Source organism: Rattus norvegicus, chromosome 1, assembly GCF_036323735.1.
Source record: "Rattus norvegicus strain BN/NHsdMcwi chromosome 1, GRCr8, whole genome shotgun sequence".
Taxonomy (NCBI): domain Eukaryota; kingdom Metazoa; phylum Chordata; class Mammalia; order Rodentia; family Muridae; genus Rattus; species Rattus norvegicus.
Window position 1 is genome coordinate 203,286,560 of NC_086019.1, and position 21,762 is coordinate 203,308,321.

Genomic DNA, 21,762 nt, shown 5'->3' on the forward strand with positions numbered 1-21,762 from the left:
TAGTGGCTCCAGAGGATTGAAGAGACGGAGTCAGCACTACAGCGGAAAATGGTAGATCTGGAGAGCGAGAAGGTCAGTGGAATCTCCCGAAGTGCCCTTGAAGCTGATGTCACCAGGTCTGAATGCCTGAGGCCTAGGCTTGGCCCTCTGTGTTTCAGGAGCTGTTCAGTAAGCAGAAAGGCTACCTGGATGAGGAGCTGGATTACAGGAAGCAAGCCCTGGACCAAGCCCACAAGGTGAGAGCAGTGGCAGACATCTGCCTGCTTACCCACCCTAGTGAATATCTCAGAGACCTGTGGCCAGTCTCGGAGTTTTGAGGAGGCACCAAGACTCTGTGGGGTCACTCTCTGCCAGTCTGAGTTCAGAAAACATGTTGCTGCTCATCCAGCAAAAACTTATGGTGTGCAAGCACAAGAGGACTCTTGGATACAAGAGTGTAGGCACACTGAGGACTAGTAGATACATTAAGTTAGTTGATATAACAATTGGGGTTGGGGATTTAGCTCAGTGCCCTAGCAAGCACAAGGCCCTGGGTTTGGTCCCCAGCTCTGAAAAAAGGGAAAAAAAACAATTAACAAGAGCACAGTGCATGTAAGAGTTAACTGAAGACAGCTAGATGTTCACAGGAAGCACAGTTCCACTGGAGACCCTCCCTTTGTTCGTCTGAAACTTGGAGAAATGCAAGTTTGACCTGTGGTGTGTATCTGGTCATTCTTTGGAGAGTCATAACCTAAAGGGAATATCCTATTTAAAGATAACATTGAAAGCCCCAAATGCTTCATGATTACCTGTTAGTCTGCATTCTGATGCTATTGGAAAAAAAAAATACTCGAGATTAGGTAATGTGTAAAGAAGTCAGGTTCTGGAGCCTGAAAGTCCAAAATTGGGGAAGTGCATCTTCTGGGGTCAGGTGAGGAATTGGCTTGTATTCCAACATTGTAAGAGTGTCTGGGGAAAGGAAAGCTCACAGAAGGCAGCCAGCCAGAGGGATTTGGAGGTCAGGATTGCTTTCCACTTCTGAGTCCCAGAGAACCACACTGGTTCCTTCTAAGGTCAGTATCCTGATGACTAAATGGTCTCCATAGGCTTTTAAAGGTTCCACTACCTTAGTACCATTATGCTCAGAATCAAGGTCCCAGCACAAGCCCTCCAGAGGCACAGTCAAACCACTTCCAGACTAGGTAGCTCGCCTCCGTTCTGACAAGCAGTCCTTGCTGGCATCTGCCTGTAAACCTGAGTTTCACTGGAACATTTATTAACCTTTCTATTCCAAGAAGGACATTGAACTCACTCAAGTGTTGAATGAGAGTTGATTTAACAGGGACACTTAATGCTCAATTCTTAAGACTTCCTAGGGAAACCAAAGCCTGCATATACTTTCTAGGAGTTAGTTACACTTGTGTAGAATAGTTATCTTGAGGGCTTTGTCTTGTCCAGTTGAGAGTCCTTAAAGGCACAGAGAGGCACAGATGGCAGTAGCTCAGGAAGAGCATCCAGTGGTCTGAGGTGTGGCTGAGGACAGGTGTGGGAGTTGGAGCATGACAGCCCTGAGCTTGGCCTTCTCGGTCACTCACTAACAGGAGATCTGAGTCTGGTGGCTTTGGCCCTTGTGGCAAGTAAGGATGTTCATTTCTTCCTCCTGCAATTGTTAGGGGAATTAAACGGCAATTCTGAGAGGCAGGGCTGTCCACTCTGGAGATGGTGGGCCCACTCCTGAGGAAGGGAAGGGCTATTATCTTTTCCCCAGGGTTGCAGAAGGCTGTATGTCAGATGGTGGTGACATTTACTCTAGGGTCATTGCTAGTTAAGGACAGTAAGCAGGCTATAGGCTACCTAAAGGCAGTAACAGTCCCTCTGGCGGCCTATGGCACATCCTGTGGTATATTCTTGTCTGTAAACAAAGTCCAGAATAAAAATTCTCACTAGCAGGGGTATGTGAAGCCTCTGCGATGTTTATTCTAAGCCACTTGTAATCACATTTGTTTTTAAAAGGCTGGTGTTCAGAGCTTGGATCTGACCAATAACTCATGGACAGAGTTATTGCCTAAAATCCCTGATATCCACGACACCAAACAAATGCTAATATAGTGGGGTTCTGATTTCCTTAAAGTCCCCTTTTCTCCCAGCAGCAGCTGATGCAGGAACATAAGCACACTGGAGGACATCAGCAGGGAGTCTTGGCTGGTGTTTGTCCTCAGCTCTTCTAGGGGGCGTATGCTCTCCCCATTAGGACCCCTGCTGAGAGGCAGGGCTGTCCACCCTGGAGATGGTGGGCCCACTCCTGAGGAAGGGAAGGGCTGATGCCTGTCTCCTGTTCCCAGCACATCCTGGAGCTGGAAGCCATGTTGTATGATGCCCTGCAACAGGAGGCCGGGGCCAAAGTGGCCGAGCTGCTGTCGGAAGAAGAGCGTGAGAAGCTCAAGGTGGCCGTGGAGCAGTGGAAGCGTCAGGTCATGAGCGAGCTGCGAGAGCGAGATGCACAGATCCTGAGAGAGCGCATGGAGCTGCTACAGATTGCACAGCAGGTGCTGGGATAGAGGCTTGTCCGGGGTGGGGGGTTGGGGGAGCTTCCCACAGGTCCAACAGCTGTGCCCTCCGGTGACCGGTGACCGGTGACTGACCACACCCTTTCACACTCAGTCCACAACCCTCCCTAACTAGCTCCTAGCCTGGCAGCTGTGTTGCCTAAGCCTTTGAATGGCAGCTCCATGGACTCCTGCCTTCCACGTTTTCCACAAGATGCTGTCCCCTGATGGTCAGAGTGTTGTCTGTGGACAGCAGCAGAACGACCATTACCCAGCCCTGTTGTTTATGGCAGTCGCAGTGTCTGCCTGTATGGAATTGGCCTGAAAGCAGATTCTATGGACACAGCCCAAGCCAGGCTATCCTAAACCCAAAAGATCTTGGACTGCAGATTTCGATAAACCACCAGACTGAATGCTACTTTCCCATGATGGTCAGTAGGCCTCTGACAGGGCTTATCGACTACTTGGATGTGCCTGTAGCCCCTTTACTCATGAACCCACCAGAGGTCCCTTTGGGCTCCTGGGTAATCAGGGAGAGGAAGTTCACCCCATCCTCTTGCTCCATCAATGGGCTGTCATTGTCACTCAGCTGCTTCCAAGGCCCCAGGCCTCAGCCTCAGAAGGAAGTCTTCTAGTTGATAGTTCTAACAGCTGGTTGCCTGATGCTCTGTCTAACAGTCCTGGGAAGGACAGTAGGATAATTCCTCGCTCTTTCACTTAAACACTGTAGTTTCTGACTTGACCAACTCAGAGGACACAGGTCCCATCACAGGAGAAGTGGGGAAGGTCTCTCTCTCTCCCTCCCTCTCCCTCTCTCTCTCTCTCTCTCTCTCTCTCTCTCTCTCTCTCTCTCTCTCTCTCTCTCTCTCTTTCTCTCTCTCGATAGATGTGGTGAGCTGGTGACCACAAAGCAGCTCAGGGCTGGACCAACACAGCTTTGTGGGCTATTGTCCACCAAATAAGTGAGGGGAAACCTTGACCCTTTTATAATTGGTACACCCAGTCCTCTGATTATTGAATATCTTCCTTCTTTTAATGTTGCAGAGAATTAAGGAGTTAGAAGAAAGAATAGAAACCCAGAAGAGACAAATAAAGGAGCTGGAAGAAAAGGTAAAGCAAATGAATGGGGGAGGGTGCAGCTGCAGGGAGGGAACTTGGGTTTGCCTGACATCACGTTACAAGAACTCAAGCTCAGGCCTCTGAGCTGAGGTCTGGCGTGCAGAGTGACCCACGCAAAGTAGAGTGGAGACAAACAAAAGGAGCCCACTGGGCCAGAGCCAGGAGCCCCTTCACTGAGCTTCACACAGCTTCACCCTGTAGCCTCTGTGCTGCCTCAGTTTCCCCTTTAGACCCATATGTTGAACCAGCGACCTGGTTCATGCTGGTGCCTTGTATGGTACAGAAGGGTTTAACCTTCCAGGCTCATCACGCTTGGCTGTCTGAAGATAAAGTTCCTGAAACACAGACCATGATCCCCAAGAGCTGCTCTTAGGGCACAGGGACATTTTGACCCTGGTCCCCAGGAAGTGTCTCCAGTACCAGAGATGCTAGTGTGCCTGCTCAAAAACTTTCTCCAGACCCTGTGTCTGCAGCCTGGGGTGCAGGGCCTCTGTTCACTGGTATCGACAGACCCACGACTCCCCAGACCAAGTGGAAAGTGTGTGCCTAGAAAACTTGACCCCTGTGGGTTGCCGTGCATTCATTTCGGGGAAGTCCATATCCTCTGTGATTTGGGGCAGGTTTCCAGGTTTCTCGAGTCAGGTGCTTTCTTGAGTCTTGTAATTGTTCCTTCCCGTGGGACAGATCCCATTCACATGACCAGTCACAGGAGGTGGCTTGTGGGACCGATCTGCCAGCCTTATTCCTTCTGGGAGAATAGGAAGCAGTGCTTGGGCAGGACACCCTCTAGACCACCTCCTCACCAGTCTTAGCCAGAGCCTGAAGGTGTTCCTTGTTCTCTGCACAACAGTCCCCAGCAGCTGGCCATTTCAGCCAGGCCATCTTGCCTTAACCATGACAAAGATTGTCATCTGTGGGACACTTGTTGTCACCGTTCAGCAGACCTCACATAAATTCATAAATCTACCAGGAAGAGAGGACCTCAGAGTTGAGCAGGGCATAGGCTGTGAAAGAAGGTACCAACAGGGACCGCCTACAAACTTGGCCACATGGGCAAACACCTGATGTGCACACTAGGCACCCAGCGAGGTTGGGAAGGGACATGGTCTTACGTTTACCTGAGCTTCTAACGTTATAATTTCTGACCTGACAATCTACCGAGAGTAGAATCCTGGAGAAAGATGACCACTCTGTTTAGAGACAAGTGGCAAGTTGGGGACTGCTAGGTAGCTCATTGTTGGGCCAGCAGGCTGTCTACTCTATGGGCCACTTGCCCATCAAATAAATACAAATCCCTAAGGTGGCAATGTAGTCCCCAGACTATATACTTGTTTCATTTTGTATCTTAGTCCAAGGGCTCATGCTCGAATTAACAGTAGAGCAATGTTAGATTCCGTGTCTGGGCTTTCAAACTGAACTAAGTGCCTGAATATGATTGCTTGGTTTTCTTCAAGTTAGTCTGGCCCCACCCCCAACCCAACCAATTCTTAAAGTGTCAAATCTACTCAGGGTGTCAGTATATTTTGTTGTTTAAAAGAAACCTCCACCAAACTATGGTACTTTGTATTTGCTGGGTACTAGGACTGCCCTCCCATTCCAGTGCTGTCATTCTCAGCTCAGTGACTCTCCACAGACCCCTGGTTCCAAGAAGCTCAGTTTGCAGAGCCTTTGTGTGGTGCCTAGTGCCCCACCACCATTTGGGGTAGCATTGTCACCCTAAGCTTGGGCCTCTTGCACCTACCCCATCCTTGCCTGATCCCCAGCTGGCCACGACCCCCTTCTCTATGGTCTTGGTTCATTTCTTTCCAGACAAGCTAAAAACTCTTTTCTTTTTCTTTCTCTCCTGTCTTTTTCCATCCCTCCCTTTCCTTTTCAGTTTTTATTTTTGTTCTTGTTTTTCTCCCTAGCTTTCATTCTCTGGTCATAGCTGTTCTTGGCACCCTGAACTGGTGAGTAGATCAGAGACCGGCACTTCCTGGTCCTGCTCCGTTTTATGGGGGACAGTGGTGTACCATGCCACCCAGGCAGCTGCCTACTTGCCGTCAAGGAAGCAGAAATGCCACTCCAGGGTCTTCCAGAAGCTCCTTGAAAACCTACCCACCCTTCAGAAACCCGAAGCCCTCCTCCAGGCACTAGGTCCATGAGAGGGTATAAGGCACGCTCACGACATGCACCCAGTGCAGAAGTCAGTGTTCATAGCCAGCAGAAGGTGGTTTTGTAATTTTCTGTGTCCTCTGTAGCTCAGATTTCATATCCCCAAGTTACTGGGTCACCTACAATCACAGGAATGGTACGAATGTAGAGCCACTGCTCTGGCTGCACACAAAGGTCACACTTGGTCACCACTCTCTGCTCAGAGGTGTGGACACTTGGGACATAATGATACCGTTCATCTCGGGGCCTCTGCCATCTCCCTTCATCCACTAAGCCCTGTGCTTGTTTCCGCCTTTTTTCTAGCCCTCTGCGAAGGCGAAGGTGGACCTTTGTCCTCTAACGGGACCAGAGAGCAGCAGGTGCCAGAGAAAGTGTGGGAAATTGCATTTCAACACTGAAGACTCGGGAGTGTTCAGGCTCTGCGCCCCGCCTTGTGGAGGATGAGGGCAAAAACACTGTGGCCTGCAGCCACTGTCCACTTGGGGTGAGCCAGGACTAGAACTGGTCTTGCTGGCTAGCGCTTCTCTAAGAGAAGTCTAGCTTTGGCTGCTGGTGACTTTCAGCCCAGAAAGTAGGCCCTGCCCCAATCACAGCAATGTGTAATGTTTGTTCCCTGCCATGCAGGGGTAAGGATTGCTCCGCCAGTGGAGCGATGGAGCCCACGCTGGACACACCCCTCGTTCCCATAGTGACCATCAGTACTCTTGGAAGAAGATCTCAGAATGCCCAGACTTGCCCCTAATGGCAAGATGAAGGCTGTGGTCTCAGGGGTGACCCTGAGTGTCACCCTGTAGTGACACTCACTATGGTCCTGAGCACTTGCTGCTGGACACATCCCATGCCCAACCTTGTTCTGTTACATTGGCATCTCTGTGAGGACAGATAGAGTCATGACTTCCCGCTGGCCTACCCTACTCCCAGACACAAAGGCTAGAATCCTATCCCCAGCTGCTGGCCAGGAACACAGTGGAAAGATCAGAGAAGAGGCCAGGGAGCACATGGGATGAGTACACAGAGGCCTGGCCTTGAAGAATGTGGATCAAAGCACAGCCAAAATACGGTGGAGTTGTGGCCCTCCTAGCCTAGAAGACCCTCAGCAGATGAGCCTCGCCTGAGAGCCTCATGTGACAAGGGCCAGTGATGAAGGTAGCTTAAGATGGCTTCGTCCACAGCCTGTGCACATAAGAAAGGGTCCAGAAGAGAAGATGAACCTAAGGGTCCATGAACTTCGGATGGTAGCCACAGTGCAGTGGCCTACAGGTAGGTGGCAACATCTGTCCACTGGGGACAGCCTTCCTTCCTGCACTATTTGAAGCCTGCTATTTTAGCTTGATCAAATGTGCTGTTTGAGATGTGAACGAGGTCTCCCCTCCAGAGGAGCCTGGAGTGCCTATGTGGATAATAGGCTGGGGGCCTCCTGCATCCATTTCTAGATTTTGCCCAGAGATATAGGCTCCTCACTGTCCCCGTTCATGCTAACTCAGATGCCAGCGCTCTCTGGGGAAGCTACCATGGCTAGCACATTCCAGCCCCACCCTGCTACTAGTAAAACTGGGACAGAAGCTTTCTACTTCATCCGTGGTAGCCAGACCCCACTCACAGTGGGAACTTCCATGTCCCCAGTACAGTGGTGATCAAATAAACACAGGGCACCCTTGTCCCCATCCCTACACACTGGAAGCTCATCCCTGTGATACAGAGTGCTCCACCCTGCCCAGTCCCCACTGATGGCAGAACCAGCAACAGTCTGGGTAAAAACAATCCACTACACACCTAACATGAACCCAGCGCCTGGCACATTCGAGAAAATTCTCTACCCCCAAGCTATTTTTTATTTTCACTCAATGCCCTATTAAGTTGCTTGGAACTCAGTCTGAACCCCAGGGGTGGAAATCGTGATCCTGCTGACTCAGCCTTCTGAGTAGCTGGGATCAGAGCCCTAGCTATACTGTGTTTTGAACAGATTCCCATGACAGGAAGATCCTGTTGGCTCCAGGCCCTGTGGCAAATCAAAAGAGCTTGGTCCCCTATGGGCCACAGCAAGACCATTGTGGGGATGAGGTAACTGAGGAAAGACTCCCAGAGACACTCTGAGGCTCTCTGGGATTGGGAAGCCACTGTCTCTGTATGTGTCTCTTGGGACATGAAGGCCTGCTGTAGCATGTTTCAGTGTCCTCTGAGGGATGGAGCTTGCTTGAAGAGCACAGAAATTCCAAGTTCTCACACCAAGGGCTATCTACAGCTTGCAGTAGGGCTCCAATACGGCCTGTTCATCAGAGACATCCCACCACCTAAGAATGTATTGTGGTTTCCTGTTAAGTGGTCCTGGTGAGGCCACCTGTCCTGGCACTGACTGAACAGAGCCTAGAGCTTACCAGGGAACATGGTGGAATCTATTGCTGAGCATAGGGGACAGGAGTTTATGAAGGCAGGCATTGGAGCTTAGACAATGTCACATATGGAGACCCAGCACATGCTCTAGAGTGGTAGAGACTAGCCCTCTTTTCAGCTACAGTAAAAGAGAAATGCCAAGTAGCCAAAGAGTACATTCTCTAGTACACATGCTTCTCCTCATGAGCACTGTGGGTTGGCCCAGTGTCCCTCTCTCTCTAGTATCTTTCCACTCTAGGAGGCCCTTGAGGCTGAGCCCTCTATGCTGAGACTTTCCCACAATCTGAGTATCTAAACAAGGGTGTCAGGAAGACTAGCGTGCCCCATGGACAGTGAGCTGGCTTTTGTGTGGCATGCTGAACCGCTCAGCAAGAATGTCTTCCCACCAAGCCTCTTCTCAGGGCGATGGGCATTTCCCCTGGTGGGGCTATGCAGGAGAATTCCAGGAGACAGCCTTGTTCTGGAGAGATGTGCCTGTGTAAAAGTTTCATGAGATTGTGGGACCTGTCTGTTCAGCAGGTGGTAGGAGGTACTTATTCATCTTTTATGTCACATTCAAATACATATTCTTACGAGCAAGTCTTAGGTCATTCTCTGGTCTTCAGTGTGGGCCAGACCCCCTATTCAGGACACGGTATGACCTCTGTGGCTTCTAGTGTCTATAGACACAGTCAGAAAGCTGGCACAAAGGCTAGTTCTAGAAGGGAGCAGGACGCTGCCTGGCTCAGAGCTACAGGAAATGCCAGCATGAGCCACACGGGGGCACTCCAATCAAGCAAACTGTGTGACTAAGCAACAGGCTGCAGAGGCTCAGGCCATGTAAGTCCCACTGTGTGCTCTTTGTACCTAAAAAGCCTGTGACGTTTTTTGTTTATTTTTGATTGTTCATTTTTTTCGGCTTGCTTCGCCAGAACAATCCCAATCTCACATCCTTAGGTGCCTGGCCTTAAAGGTTGCTGGTAGCTGGATGAAGGACTGTAGACATAGGTCTGCTCAATGCTATCTTCCTATGGAGACAGCCCTAAGTTCCTGGGAAGGCTCCTAGATGACAGAATATGCCTGTCCCATTGGTTGCAACCATTCCTACACTTGTGGCCAGGTAGACCTCTGGGATTTGCAGTTACGGCGCCTTAAATCCGGACAGTTCCCACATGAAGGATATATTAGAGTTTCTATTGCTGTGATAAACACCATGACTAAAAGCAACCTGAGAAGAAAGGGCTTATTTTATGTAGTGTCCACCATCCAAGGAAGTCAGGACAGGAACTTAAGCAGAGCAGAAACCAGGAGGCAGAAACTGATACAGAGGCCATGAAGGAGTGGCGTTTAGTGGCTCAATCCTTCCAGCTTGGTCAGCCTTCCTTTCTTTCCCCCTCCTTTTCTTCCTTTTTGCTATTTTTTTCATGTGCATGAGTGTTTTACTGACATGTTTGCATGTGAACAAAGCATATGCCTGATGCTGTCAGTGCCAGGGGTGCTAGATCCCTAGAGCTGGAGTAATGGATGGTTGTGAGCTGCCATGTGGGTGCTGGGGATCTGGGTCCTCTGGAAGAGCAAGCAGTGCTCTTACCCACTGAGCCATCTCTCCAGCTCCCAGCCTACTTTCTTACATGCCTGCCGGATGGTGGCAGCATCCACAATGATCTGGGCCCTCCCACATCAACCGATAATTAAGAAAATGCCCCACAGGCTTGCCTTCCTCCAGTTTTATGGGAGCATTTTCTCAGTTGTTGTTTCCTCTTCCTAAATAACTCTAGCTTGTGTCAGACTGATAAAAACACAGGACCAGGATGGAGGGAAAACGGGGCAGGTGAGAGGTGCTGGGAGCATGGCAGGGCCGGCCCCCACAGATGCTCCTCCTCATCTGGACAGTAATAGACATAGACAATGTGTTAGCTATTTTTATATTTCCCCATTATTTCTACCGACTTCTATCTCTCCACCTATCATCTATCAGTTGCTATTATAATGCCATAGATTCTTAACCACACCCCCAGATTCAGACCAACAATGCCAGATTTACTCTAACCTCACTCTTTTCCTGTTTCTGACCTCTTACTTTGACAGTGGTAGGGCATGTGACTCGTACTGTGCACTCATTTGTTTATTGTTCAGTTCTGTATGTGTGTCATCTCAGAATCGCTAAGACACAAGATCACTACCGAGAATGCAGTACTGTGTACAGTCCTTGGTCTTATGGTGTCCACACAAAATGTTTTTCCCCTAAATAAACTGTCTTAGACAGGGTTGCTATTGCTGCGGTAAAACCATGACAAAAGCAATTAGGGAAGAAAAAGGTTTATTTGGCTTGCACTTCCATGTCAGTTCATCATGAAAAAAAATCAGAACCAGAACTGAAACAGCAAGAACCCGAAGGTCAGGGATGATGCAGAGGCCGTGGAGGGATGTTACCTACTGGCTTGCTCCTCATGGCTTCCTCAGCCTCCTTTCTTATGGAACCCGGGACCACCAGCCCAGGGATGGCACCACTCACAATTGATTGGGCCCCCCTCCAAGATACAGTAAGAAAATGTCCCACAGGCTTGCCCATAGCTTGATCTTAGGAAGGCATTCCCTAAATTGAGGTTCTCTCCTTTTTGATGATTCTAGCTTGTGTCAAGTTGACATAAAACTAGTAAGCACAGCTGCTCTTGTCAACTTGACACACAAATACATCCCTTTTAAGCCACAACCTTTCCTTTCTTGTTTATCACCAAGATCACACATTAACAGAAACATCACAATATAGAACATTTTGTAAACTTAAAAAGTTCCATAGTCTTTACAGATCCAGACACTTTAAAATTTGGTTTTTTAAAAAATCCAAAGTCTCTTTTAAAATCCAAAATCTCCCTACAAGTTCAAAGTCAACTGTGGGCTCAAGTGAAGTATTTTTGTACTTGGCTAGAGAGATGGCTCAGTGGTTAAGAGCACTGACTTCTTCCTGAGGTCCTGAGTTCAAATCCCAGCAACCACATGCTGGCTCACAACTATCTGTAATGAGGTCTGATGCCCTCTTCTGGTGTGTCTGAAGACAGCCACAGTATACTTATATATAATAAAGAAATAAATCTTTAAAAGAAAGAGAGAGAGAAAAAGAAAGAGAGAGAGAGAGAGAAAGAAAGAAAGAAAGAAAGAAAGAAAGAAAGAAAGAAAGAAAGAAAGACTTTTGTACTTCAAGAGGGAAGAGCCAGGGCACAATCACAATCAAATCTAATCAAAACCAAACTCCAACTGTGTAAATAACTCAATGTCCAATGTCTGGGCTCCTCGAGGGGGTTGGGTCACATCTCTGTCTCTACTCTCTCCTGCACATACTGCATGTCTTCTAGGCTCAGACCAGCTCCACTCCATCACTGCTGCTATTGGTAGTTGTCTCTCCATGGTGCTGGCACCTCCAAATTACTGGGGTCTCTGCTGCAACTGGGTTGTACTTTCATCAGTAGCCTCTCCTGGGCTCTCTTTATGATGCCAAGCCTCAACTTTTCTTCATGACCCCTTCAATCCTGGGGCTTCAAATGCTACTGCAGCTGTACCATAAACAGTGCCCTTCCCTGGCCTCTTGCAGCCTCAGCTGCTCTGCATGGCCCCTTCATGCCTTCAAAACCAGTACAACCAGAGTAACTTTTAACAGTACCAAGTTTGACCGCCAGTGCAAGGCACAACTTTAGCTGCCTCTGGAACACAGCTTCTGTGGGCCTACTCTCAGGAAATACTTCCCAGAAGATTTCATATCAATGATGCAAGTCTCTTCTTAGTCACTACTAATTTCTCAGCTCCAAGTAACAAGCATCAACTGTCCCAGCAAAGCGAAAGTTTCACTTCAGTGGTGCTTATCTTAGTTAGGGTTCTATTGCTGCAAAGAAACACCATGACCAAGACAGCTCTTATAAGGTTCAACACTGGGCCTGGCTTCCAGTTTCAGAGGTTCAATCCATTATCATCATGGCAGGAAGCATAGTAATGTCCAGGCAGACCTGGTGCTGGAGAAGGAACCGAGAGGTCCACATCTTGATCCATTGCTGCCAGGAGAGACTGACTCTGGTCAGACTTAAGCATATATACATGAGACCTTAAAGCCCACCCCCACAGTGACACAGCCCCTCCAAAAAGGTCATACCTACTCCAACAAAGACATACTTCCTGATAGAGTGTGTAGCTCTCAAACTTCCCCCTGGTACTTCACAAGTCAGGCCTCCATCATTTGCAGTTTTCTCAAAACTCTTTTCTTCTAAGCTCCCACAGAACAGTTCACCATGCTTTCAGCACCCAAAGGCCTTTCTAGCCCAACATTCCAAAGTCCTTCCACAATCCTCCCCCAAACAACATGGGTCAGAACTATCACAGCAATACCCCACCATCCAGGTACCAATTCTGCTTAGTCAGGGCTACCATTGCTGTGATGAACACCATAACCAAAGCAATTGGAGAGGAATGGATTTATTTGGCTTAAACTTCCATATCACTGTTATAAAGGCATTTTCTCAATTGAGACTCCCTCCTTTTTGATGACTATAGCTTGTGTCAAGTTGACATAAAGCCTGTCAGCACAGTAATGCAGGTAGTCTTTCTCCCTCCTCCTCTCCCAGAACAGTTATGTTCTGTCCCTAATGTTTGGGATCCTTGGTGACAGCCTGTATTCTCTTTATCCCACAATCTGATTTTTTAAAATTCTACATGTAATGCTGTTTACTGTTTGTGATGTGCAGTAAGAATTCTTTGGGTTATGATATTTTCATGACACATTGTCCACCACCATCTTGACAGACAGACACTCCCACTCCTTACCTACTTATTATTCAGCTCCTCAGCATATCCTGGTAGCCCTGGTCTGTTTCTTCCCTTAAGCGTTGCCATTTCAAGTTATATAAATAGAATCACATAATCTGAAGCTCTAGGGCCTGGCTTTCCTCTGAATTCCCTTTTTATTTAGAAGCATCTCCAGCTGAAGGTCATCAGGTCTGCTTCCAGTTTGGGGCAATTATGAGCAGAGCTACCATAGGACTTGTGTGCAAGTTTTAATGAGTGGGAGTTTTCGTTCTTCTTGGGACAATAACTAGGGTGGAACCTCTGTATTGCCTGGCAATGCTATGTTTAATTTTATAGGAAACTGTTCAGTGCTGCTGTGCACTGATGTCTGTATTCCCATGGGCAATGCAGGAGAGCACTCCTGTTACTCTGTGGTGCTTTGCATGGTTAGTCTTGCACGATCTCATTTTGGTTGTAGTTTGCAGTTTTCTAATGACTAACAAAGCTAGATGTATTTTTTGTGTTGATTTTCCATCCGTATATTTTCTTTGGCAATGTTTCTTTTCAGTTATTTTATTTTACCCCTTTTTAAAATGGGCTGCTTGCTATATCCACCTAATGTGGTGATTATAATTTTTTACATATAGTCGAGATACATTTGTTTTCCATATATATATATACATATATATCTCCAAATCATTTCCTCATGTCTTTTTTTTATCTTAACCAGACTTTATTGGGAGATGGCTTATTTGATAAAGAGCTTGCTGTACAAACAAGAGAACTTAAGCTTGATTCCCAGAGTCCACATTTAAAAAAGAAGCCAAGTATTGGGTTACGTATTTGTCACCACAGCAGTGGAGGGACAAGACAGGTGGGTCCCAGGAAATCATTCCCTGGCCAGCCTAAGTTTCGGCCAATAAGAGAACTCATCTCAAAATTATAAGTGGGTGGTACCTAAGGAATGACACCTGAGATTGTCTTCTGATCACACATACACATACATGTACCCATGCATCCTTATACACCTGCGCGCGCGCACACACACACACACACACACACACACACACACAGAGAGAGAGAGAGAGAGAGAGAGGTGGGGGGGGATTTTGCTATGAAGCCCAGGCACTCACTATGTAGCCCAGGCTGGTCTCAAACTCACAGCATTTCTCTTGCCTCAGCTTTCTATGTTGGTATCACAGGTGTTACCCACCATGCCCACCCCAATCCTTTGTTTCTCTTGAGTCTCCTGAAAGCATGCCATAAAGAACTTATAATTTTGATAAAGTCTAATTTATCAACTGGAGCCAAGGGTACAGCTCAGCTTAACATGCAATTATGAGGACTAGAGTTTCAATCCCCAGCTCACACTTACATATTGGGTAGGTGTGACAGCCTGCCTATAGCCTCTCAAGATGGAAGTCAGAGGCAGGGATTCCCAGAACAAGCTGGCAAGCCCCAGGTTCTATTAGAGACCCTTATTCAACATATAAAGTAGATAGTAATGAAGGAAGAACAAGAAGTCAATCTCTGGGCTCCACCTCCATGTGCGCACACATGTGTGTCCACACACATATAGACATGTATGCATACACAGTTGCCCAGTCATATATGTAAGTGTAAGTTTAAGTGTATGTTTAAGTATATGTGTAAGTGTATGTGTATGTGTAAGTGTGTGTGTATGTGTAGTGTATGTGTAAGTGTATGTGTATGTGTATGTATAAGTGTATGTGTAAGTATAAGTGTATGTATATGTACACAGATCAGCTTTTTTAGCAGTGAACTCTCAGGTGTGGGGGGAAAACATTGCCTTGTCCTAAGCTACAGATGTTTTCTTCCTTGTTTCCGTCTAAAATGTCTATGATTCCTTTTGTGTTGGAGGCACTGTGAACGTAGAAGTTCAGTTTTCATGGATGGCCTTGTCCATCCTGAATCCCTAATAAGGAGCACCCCTCTTCCTGATAAGCCCTTCTGCTGAGCTGGAACAAGCCTGCATTTGATAGTCAATGCATCCTGGCTAGAGTGACCCTGTCCTCCCATTGAGGGAACAGACAGGGTAAGGCTGCTGGTGGCATCTTCCCTGTTGGCCCAGACAAACTGTCTGGTCCCACTTGATCCTGGGGGTTGGGGCTGGATCTCCAGGGACTGTGTTCCTTCTAGCTCAGGGACTGGAAGCTCACAGAGTATGAGATTAACTGTCAGCAGCTTCAGATTTACAGCTCCTCATGAAGCCTGCACGCGAATGCCAATGAGCAGCCTCTCCTGAGCACAGTCACAGGCCGATTCCAGGGCTCTGTGGCTCAGGCAGGCCAGAAGGGATGTGTAGATATTAAGTCTAAGGATAAACTGCTCTTCTCAGAGTACACCCACAGTCTGTGAGCATTGTGCACACATGGAATTATGTATGTATGTGTATATATATTACAATTCATATATATATATATATATATGGTTTCATAAATGTGGACACTGAAGGGACGCTGTCCCTTCCTAGGGCAATTATTACACTTAGAAAGGTTCCCCCTGGCCTCTGGTAAGCATCTAGTCAATGCCTGGCCTTAGGTATCAGGCTGTTAAGCTGCCCATCCTGCTGCTGGGGCCTGCCATACAATAGCCACAGGATCTAAATCAGTACTTGGTGTTGGGTCCTTTCATATTCGTGACCTCTGTGGAGTTATTATACATAACCAACACCCAGCTCTGATATATGGCCCAGCTGGCCATCCGAGGCCTGGCCCTTCCCCCATAGAGCTTTTCAGAGAACTCCAGTGTTACTATGAGGATAGCTTTTATTGTATTGGTTCTTTTTTTTTTTTTTTAAATTTCATTTTATAACTTTTTTGGGCTTTAAATTGGATTTTTAATTTTATTTTCTGGGATATTTTCTGTATTTAGATTTCAAATGTTATCCCCTCCCCCACCTCTTACCCCCCATCCCCCTTCCCTTGCTTCTATGAGGATGCTCCCACTCCCACCCACTCACTCCCACCTTAACACCATGGCATTCCCCTACACTGGGGAAATGAAAAGTGCAAAACCCGTACCCACTGGGTCCTTAATAAAGACTTAATATGTAGCAGAGGATATCATTACTTCTTAAGATTTTATTAAGGACCTGGTGGGTGTGGGTTTAGCATTTTATAGCATTGTGCTGAAATTCACCCAGGAGCATCCTTAAATGGAGGTGACTCCTTCTCGGTAGGATGTTACCTCTTACCTGGTGAACCTGTGTGCTGTTTACCTGTAAGTGGCACTTCTTAAGTGTTTTGCAGGAGTGTTCCCTGGTGTGTGTGTGTGTGTGTGTGTGTGTGTGTGTGTGTGTGTGTGTGTGTGTGTGAGAGAGAGAGAGAGAGAGAGAGAGAGAGAGAGAGAGAGAGTTGCTGCTGCTGTTGTTGCTGCTGCTGTTGTTGCTGTTGTTGTTGTTGCTGCTGTTGTTTCTGTTTACCCACTGAGGAATGAAGATGCTGCTGGGTCAGGTGACATCAGTGTCTAGCTCTGGGACCCTTTTCCAGTTTGTCCTGGCTACAATGCTTTTATTTTTGCTGTGTCTTTAAAATCTTTGCTTTTCTTGGCAAAGACATTTCTCAAATGTTCCTGGGTGTGTTGCACTAAAAGCTCAGACCAGACTGGAATAATCGCTGGGAAACGGAAGGCATCCCCTCCCCCTCACCGTTCCATTGTCTAAACCCCACCCCCACCCCCACCCCCACCGCAGGGAGCTTTTGCCTGTGGGACAGCTGCTGCCCCACTATAACATGGCCATCTTGGTCTGTGCAATAATGGATCCTTTCATAGCACGACTGGGAGGCCATTAATAAGAGATGTCACTGCTAGAGAGGTCAGTGTCAGAAACGTAAGCAGGATACCCCCACCGTCAGCTGAGAGCAGCTGCCTGCAGCCAAGACAGAAGAATCCACGAACCAATAAGAAGCAGGAGAAAAGTGCTCAAACCTGCATGTGCTCGGAGGGTTGCAGGAATACATGCTTATACATATTTGATTTTAGGTGAGCACCTGCATGTAAGTGCCTGCCCATTTGGTTGTGTGTGTGTGCACACCCACCCATTGGATTAGTTGTATATAGTCAGGCAAAGGGAGGGAGGCTTGAGCAATGTGCTCAGTATCCAGTCAGGAGCATAGGCAGAGCCTTGAGTAGCGTAAAGCCATAGCCCATCTGTTCAGCATGAACAAAGCCCTGATGTGTCTAGCCTGGCCCCACCCCTGAAAACTACTCCTTACCTTTACCCAGGATTGGCTTCTCACTTTCAACAGTCCTCTAAGAGCTGAGGTGAGGGCCTCTGGGTAAGAACAAGCCAGTGCTTCATGTCTCCTGACGGAGATGACAAGGTAGGAGAACTGTAGTGCTTGTGGTCATGGCACTGTGCTGCCCCATGCTCCATGGGACACAGCACATTTCCATAGCACAAATCCCCCTTCTTGCCTGGTGTGGAGCCCAGAGGGTGCTCTTTAGGTTCTAGTCAATTTGGGCTTCCTGCTCTTGCTCTGGGAGTCGCACTCATAAGAGCCCTGGCTCTCTAGACTTGATATTAGCTGCCTCCATTGATATTTGCTGCCTCCATCTGCAAAGGGCCTTCTGTAAACAAAGAAGCCAGGAAACCTCAGAGGCTGCTCCTAAAGCCTCAAGGATCACAGAGCAACTGAGAAACAGCAGGCAGAAGCCAGGGGTGGCTGCAGAGATGCTGGGGTCCCATGCTACACATACTCCTTTCTCACAAGCGTGAGAAGGGAGTGTCCAGAGGTCCTCACATGCTCTCTTTCATGAGCCTCTGTCTCCAAGCCATTAGGCAAGATCACAGTGCACCCTACTGTGTTAGAGTGAGCCTAGAACACAGCACATTTCCACAGCACAGATCCTCCTTTCTGCCTGCTGCTGGGCTCTCTTGTCTGCTTCCAACCTCTGCTTGCCTTGTCCTCATCATCCCTGGGGTGTAGCACTCTATGGCAGTAACCCTCCCCCTCTGTTTTACTGGGGCCTCCTCTAGGAGGCTGGGACAAAAGAGAGATTACTAGAGGTTCCACATGGTGAATTTTGGGTAGGAGCATTGGGAATATGAGTCCCTCTATGTCTCAGGATGTGGCCCAGCCTTCTCCCTGAACCAAGTATTTCTTGTCTACTCTTTTGGGGAATGAGTTGGGTTGGTATATTGAGCCTAGGGAGGTCAGGCTCTTGGATTCCCACCTAAACAAAGGGTCATTCAGAATCTCAAATGGGGTCCTCCAAGCCTTGGGATCCCAGAGGCAACCACGACTATTTCCTTGGAACATCTGACCTTGCTTTATTGGGAGGATGGCAGTGTCCCTAGGGTGAGTATGGTGCTCTAGAGAAACAACTCATTGAAGACACACAGACATATACACAGAACGGGCTGGTTGCAGAGGTTGGCTCATGTAAGCACGGAGACTGAGACACACCTCCCCAATCTGCTGCTTTCAAGCTGGAGTCCCAGGAGGAGGGGCCGAGAGGTCTGAGCTCTGTTCCTAGTCCTGCAGTGGCAATTTGGACGTTTCAAAGGGAGAGTTAGTTTCAAAGGGAGCTTGAGCCAGGGATCAAGCTGAGCCCTGCTCAGGAAAGTCAGGGAAGTGACTTACAAAGCAGGAAGAGGCCAGGCCTGCAGGATCAGCATCTGTGCCTGCCAGCTGGCAGATATCAAAGCAAGGAGACCCGAGACCACCCCAGCCCCCACTGCATTTCAAATGGGAGGGGCTTGGGGCCTTGCGAAGCTTCTGAGCTGAAGAGAGCCTTATACAGAGTGGTCAATGCCTCTGGGAAGCTCCAGAGGGAGGCCAGGTATGGCTGAGCCCTTTTCAGGAGGCAGGTGAGGGGCCGGGTTGACCTGAGGCTGAGGCTTCAGGAGCTGGAGACTGAGGGAAGCTGTGGGGAGCTGGCTCATCTGCTAACCTAGGGTTTAGATAGTGTCTGAGAGAAAAAAGCCACTAAGTCACTGTCTCATCAGGTTGCCTATTCCTTCATATTACCCCAGATCGCAGGGTTGGGGAAGAAGGTTTGGGCTCCAAAATGGCCTTGGTATTGCTGCTTGGTTCTGTCTGGCTTGAACATGTTTGGCTGATGTGACTGGACAGACAGAGCTTATCAGAAAAATTCTTTATTTAGCCCACCCCTTTGTATCTTGAGGCCCAGTACTCTGGGAGCCCTGGAGAATAGTGTTTGGGGTCTACAGGGTCCCAGCCTCTCCAGTGGGCTCCACAGTTAGCTTTTTTGTCTCTGCACCCTGAAACTGTGGGCCCCCAGCTTTTCCAGTGTTACCATCTGCAGCAGTTGATTATGATCCAAGCTGCACTCTTGGGGACCCGGGAAGGTGTTCATCTCCTGTGCCAACAGCTTTCTGTTTCCCAACAGCTGAGAGCCTGTGGAAGCTCTCAGTGCAAACACAGGCGGCGGGGCCTCTCCCCAGCTCTGTTTTGACATAAATCAGCCTGCTGTTTCCTCATCCATATGCCAGGGCCATTTCATGTGCTACCCATGGGTGTTGCTTCCACAGCTCCGAAAGCCTGAGTCCTCATGGCTGCTGGCTACACTCCCTACCTCAAGTGTAGGGGGCGGGGACAATAGCGAAGTCCTGGTCTTCATCCCCACCGCACTCTACTCATCTTGGTTCTATGAGCTGAGCCCTCGTGTTACCAATTCCCGGTGCATCTCCAACTCCACTGAAGCCCAATACTGAAGCTTCATTAATTGCTCACTCACCAGAGAGAGAGGGGAGGTATGGCCCTGCTGCTGGCCTTTCAACGTGTCACACAGCCATGGGGCAGGTAATGGCCTCACAGTCTCTAACTGAAGCAGCTTGGAGCTGGCAGGAGACTTCCCCTCTGCACCCAGCATCTTCCTTATATGCTGTTGTCAATTCCACTCTTAGCGCTTGTCTTTGTAAACTGTGAGCTCTTGAGGAGATAAGCAGCAATCTGAGCCTGCATTTGTTACTGAGGAGTCCTCATCTGACCCCTGACACACCCAGAGAAACACTTTGCTACCTGAAAGGACAAATGACCATGCTCGTGATCGCTAAGGGCCATGTCCTATCCCACCCAAGTCTATTAACTTCTCAGTGGCAGAGGAAATGGAGTATCCCAGGTGTCTTAGTTAGGGTTTTACTGTTGTGAACAGACACCGCTATCAAGGCAACTCTTATAAAGGACAACAATTAATTGGGGCTGACTTACAGGTTCAGAGGTTCAGTTCATTATCATCAAGGTGGGAACATGGCAGCATCCAGGCAGGCATGGTGCAGGAGGAGCTGAGTTCTACATCTTCACCTGAAGGAAGCCAAGAACAGACTGAACATCCCCAGGCAGCTAGGAGGAGGGTCTCCAAGCCCACCCCACAGTGACATACTTCCTCCAACAAGGACATACCTTCTAATAGTGCCACTCCCTGGGCCAAGCATATGCAAACCACCACACCCTGGTCACCAAGATCACCCATGCTGGGCATCTCCCTAGGACTTGAACCCCCTGTGGCTGAGTCATCACTGCTGTGTCATCGGCTACACAGCTCCATCAACACAAGGGCTGCACAGGCACGGTCATGGGATCCTGAGCAGGTTTCTTTGTTGTTTTCTTCCTGTGAGGTTTCTATGGAGCACACTCCCCACAGAAGGGAAATGCAAGAGCATTTATGTAGCACTTCTGCTGGGGAAAGTCTACTTGAGATGCATCGTTCTGGGCTTTTGAGGGGTTTGATTGGTTAGGTACCCAACCCTGGTCCACTAAGTCCCAGATCTGGGAAGCAAGGTAGACCTGCTGTAGCCTGATCCTTTGTGTGGTGGGAGAGTAGACCATCGGGGCCTCAGGCCTCATCAGTCTCAAGTGTCTCCTGGGCATTCTCCCTTTTCCTCCTTGGAGCTTTGACTTTCTACCTTAAAAAATAAAAGACCTAGGATTGAAATAGTCCCCTTCCCCCATTTTAATGTTCTAAAAATAGGTGGTTCTGTGACAACTTATCTAGAAGTGGATCCGGTTAAAGGCACAGGGTAATATGTTGTTAAAATGACAGCATTCATTCCAATTAAATGTGCCCAGAAGTTAGCATATACACAATGTGGCTGTTTATTTTAATTCTTTAAAACATTTTAACCTTTATTATTTTAATTTTTTTATGTGCATGGGTGTATATCTGCTTGTATATCTGTGAAGAATGTGCACAGAGTGCCAGCGAAGACCAGAAGAGGGAATGGGATACCGTGGAACTGGCATTCCATTAGCGTCATGGGAATTCTAGGAATCGAATCTTGGTTCTCTGGAAGAGCAGCTGGTGCTTTTAACCACTAAGCCTTTTTTGCAGCCCCTAACTTTTTACTCTATGTGAGGTGATATTCTCTTAAGTAGATGTTAATGTCTGTGGTCTTGGGTCTTCCCCCACCCACTGATCAGCTTGAAAGGAACTTTAGCAGCTCCTTCAGTGTTTTGAAACGCTAAAAAGTTTAAGGTAATAAGAGAACGTTAGAAGCTAGCAGAAGCCCCGCCCCGCCCCGCCCCTTTTAAGCTCAGAAGAGAAGAGCAAGTTGAGAAGAAATTGGCAATCTCTAGGGACTATTGCGGAAGGTTCAGATGGATTCTACAATGAGGAGTGCAGACTAACGTGTGGTACAGTCTCCTGGAAGGGTGTCTGATCAGATGGAGGCTCCGTATGTGCCATTAGTGCAGTGTCCCCAAAGCCAGCACCTCCAGAATGGGATACTAGTTGCCAGTCTGGATGTAGCCCTCATTCTCAGTGTTCCTCCTAATCCTGCCCTTTGAGTGCCCCACATTGTAAACACTCCTCTGTGTGTGTGCATGCGTGCATGTGT

At 48.2% G+C, this 21,762-nt stretch overlaps 1 protein-coding gene across 51 annotated transcripts in view; it reads left to right on the forward strand.

Annotated features, from left to right (window-relative positions):
- Positions 1 to 21,762, forward strand: part of Jakmip3 (janus kinase and microtubule interacting protein 3) — a 127,951-nt gene that overhangs the window by 103,796 nt on the left and 2,393 nt on the right. For 40 of the 51 annotated variants that reach the window (XM_063269557.1, XM_063269577.1, XM_063269554.1 and 37 more), the window contains 5 exons: positions 4 to 72; positions 159 to 236; positions 2,322 to 2,525; positions 3,570 to 3,635; positions 5,552 to 6,095. In XM_063269557.1, coding sequence (XP_063125627.1) covers positions 4 to 72; positions 159 to 236; positions 2,322 to 2,525; positions 3,570 to 3,635; positions 5,552 to 5,788 — 654 coding nt within the window. In that variant the 3' untranslated portion in view covers positions 5,789 to 6,095. The other 11 variants (XM_063269608.1, XM_063269614.1, XM_063269612.1 and 8 more) reach the window with 3 other exon arrangements.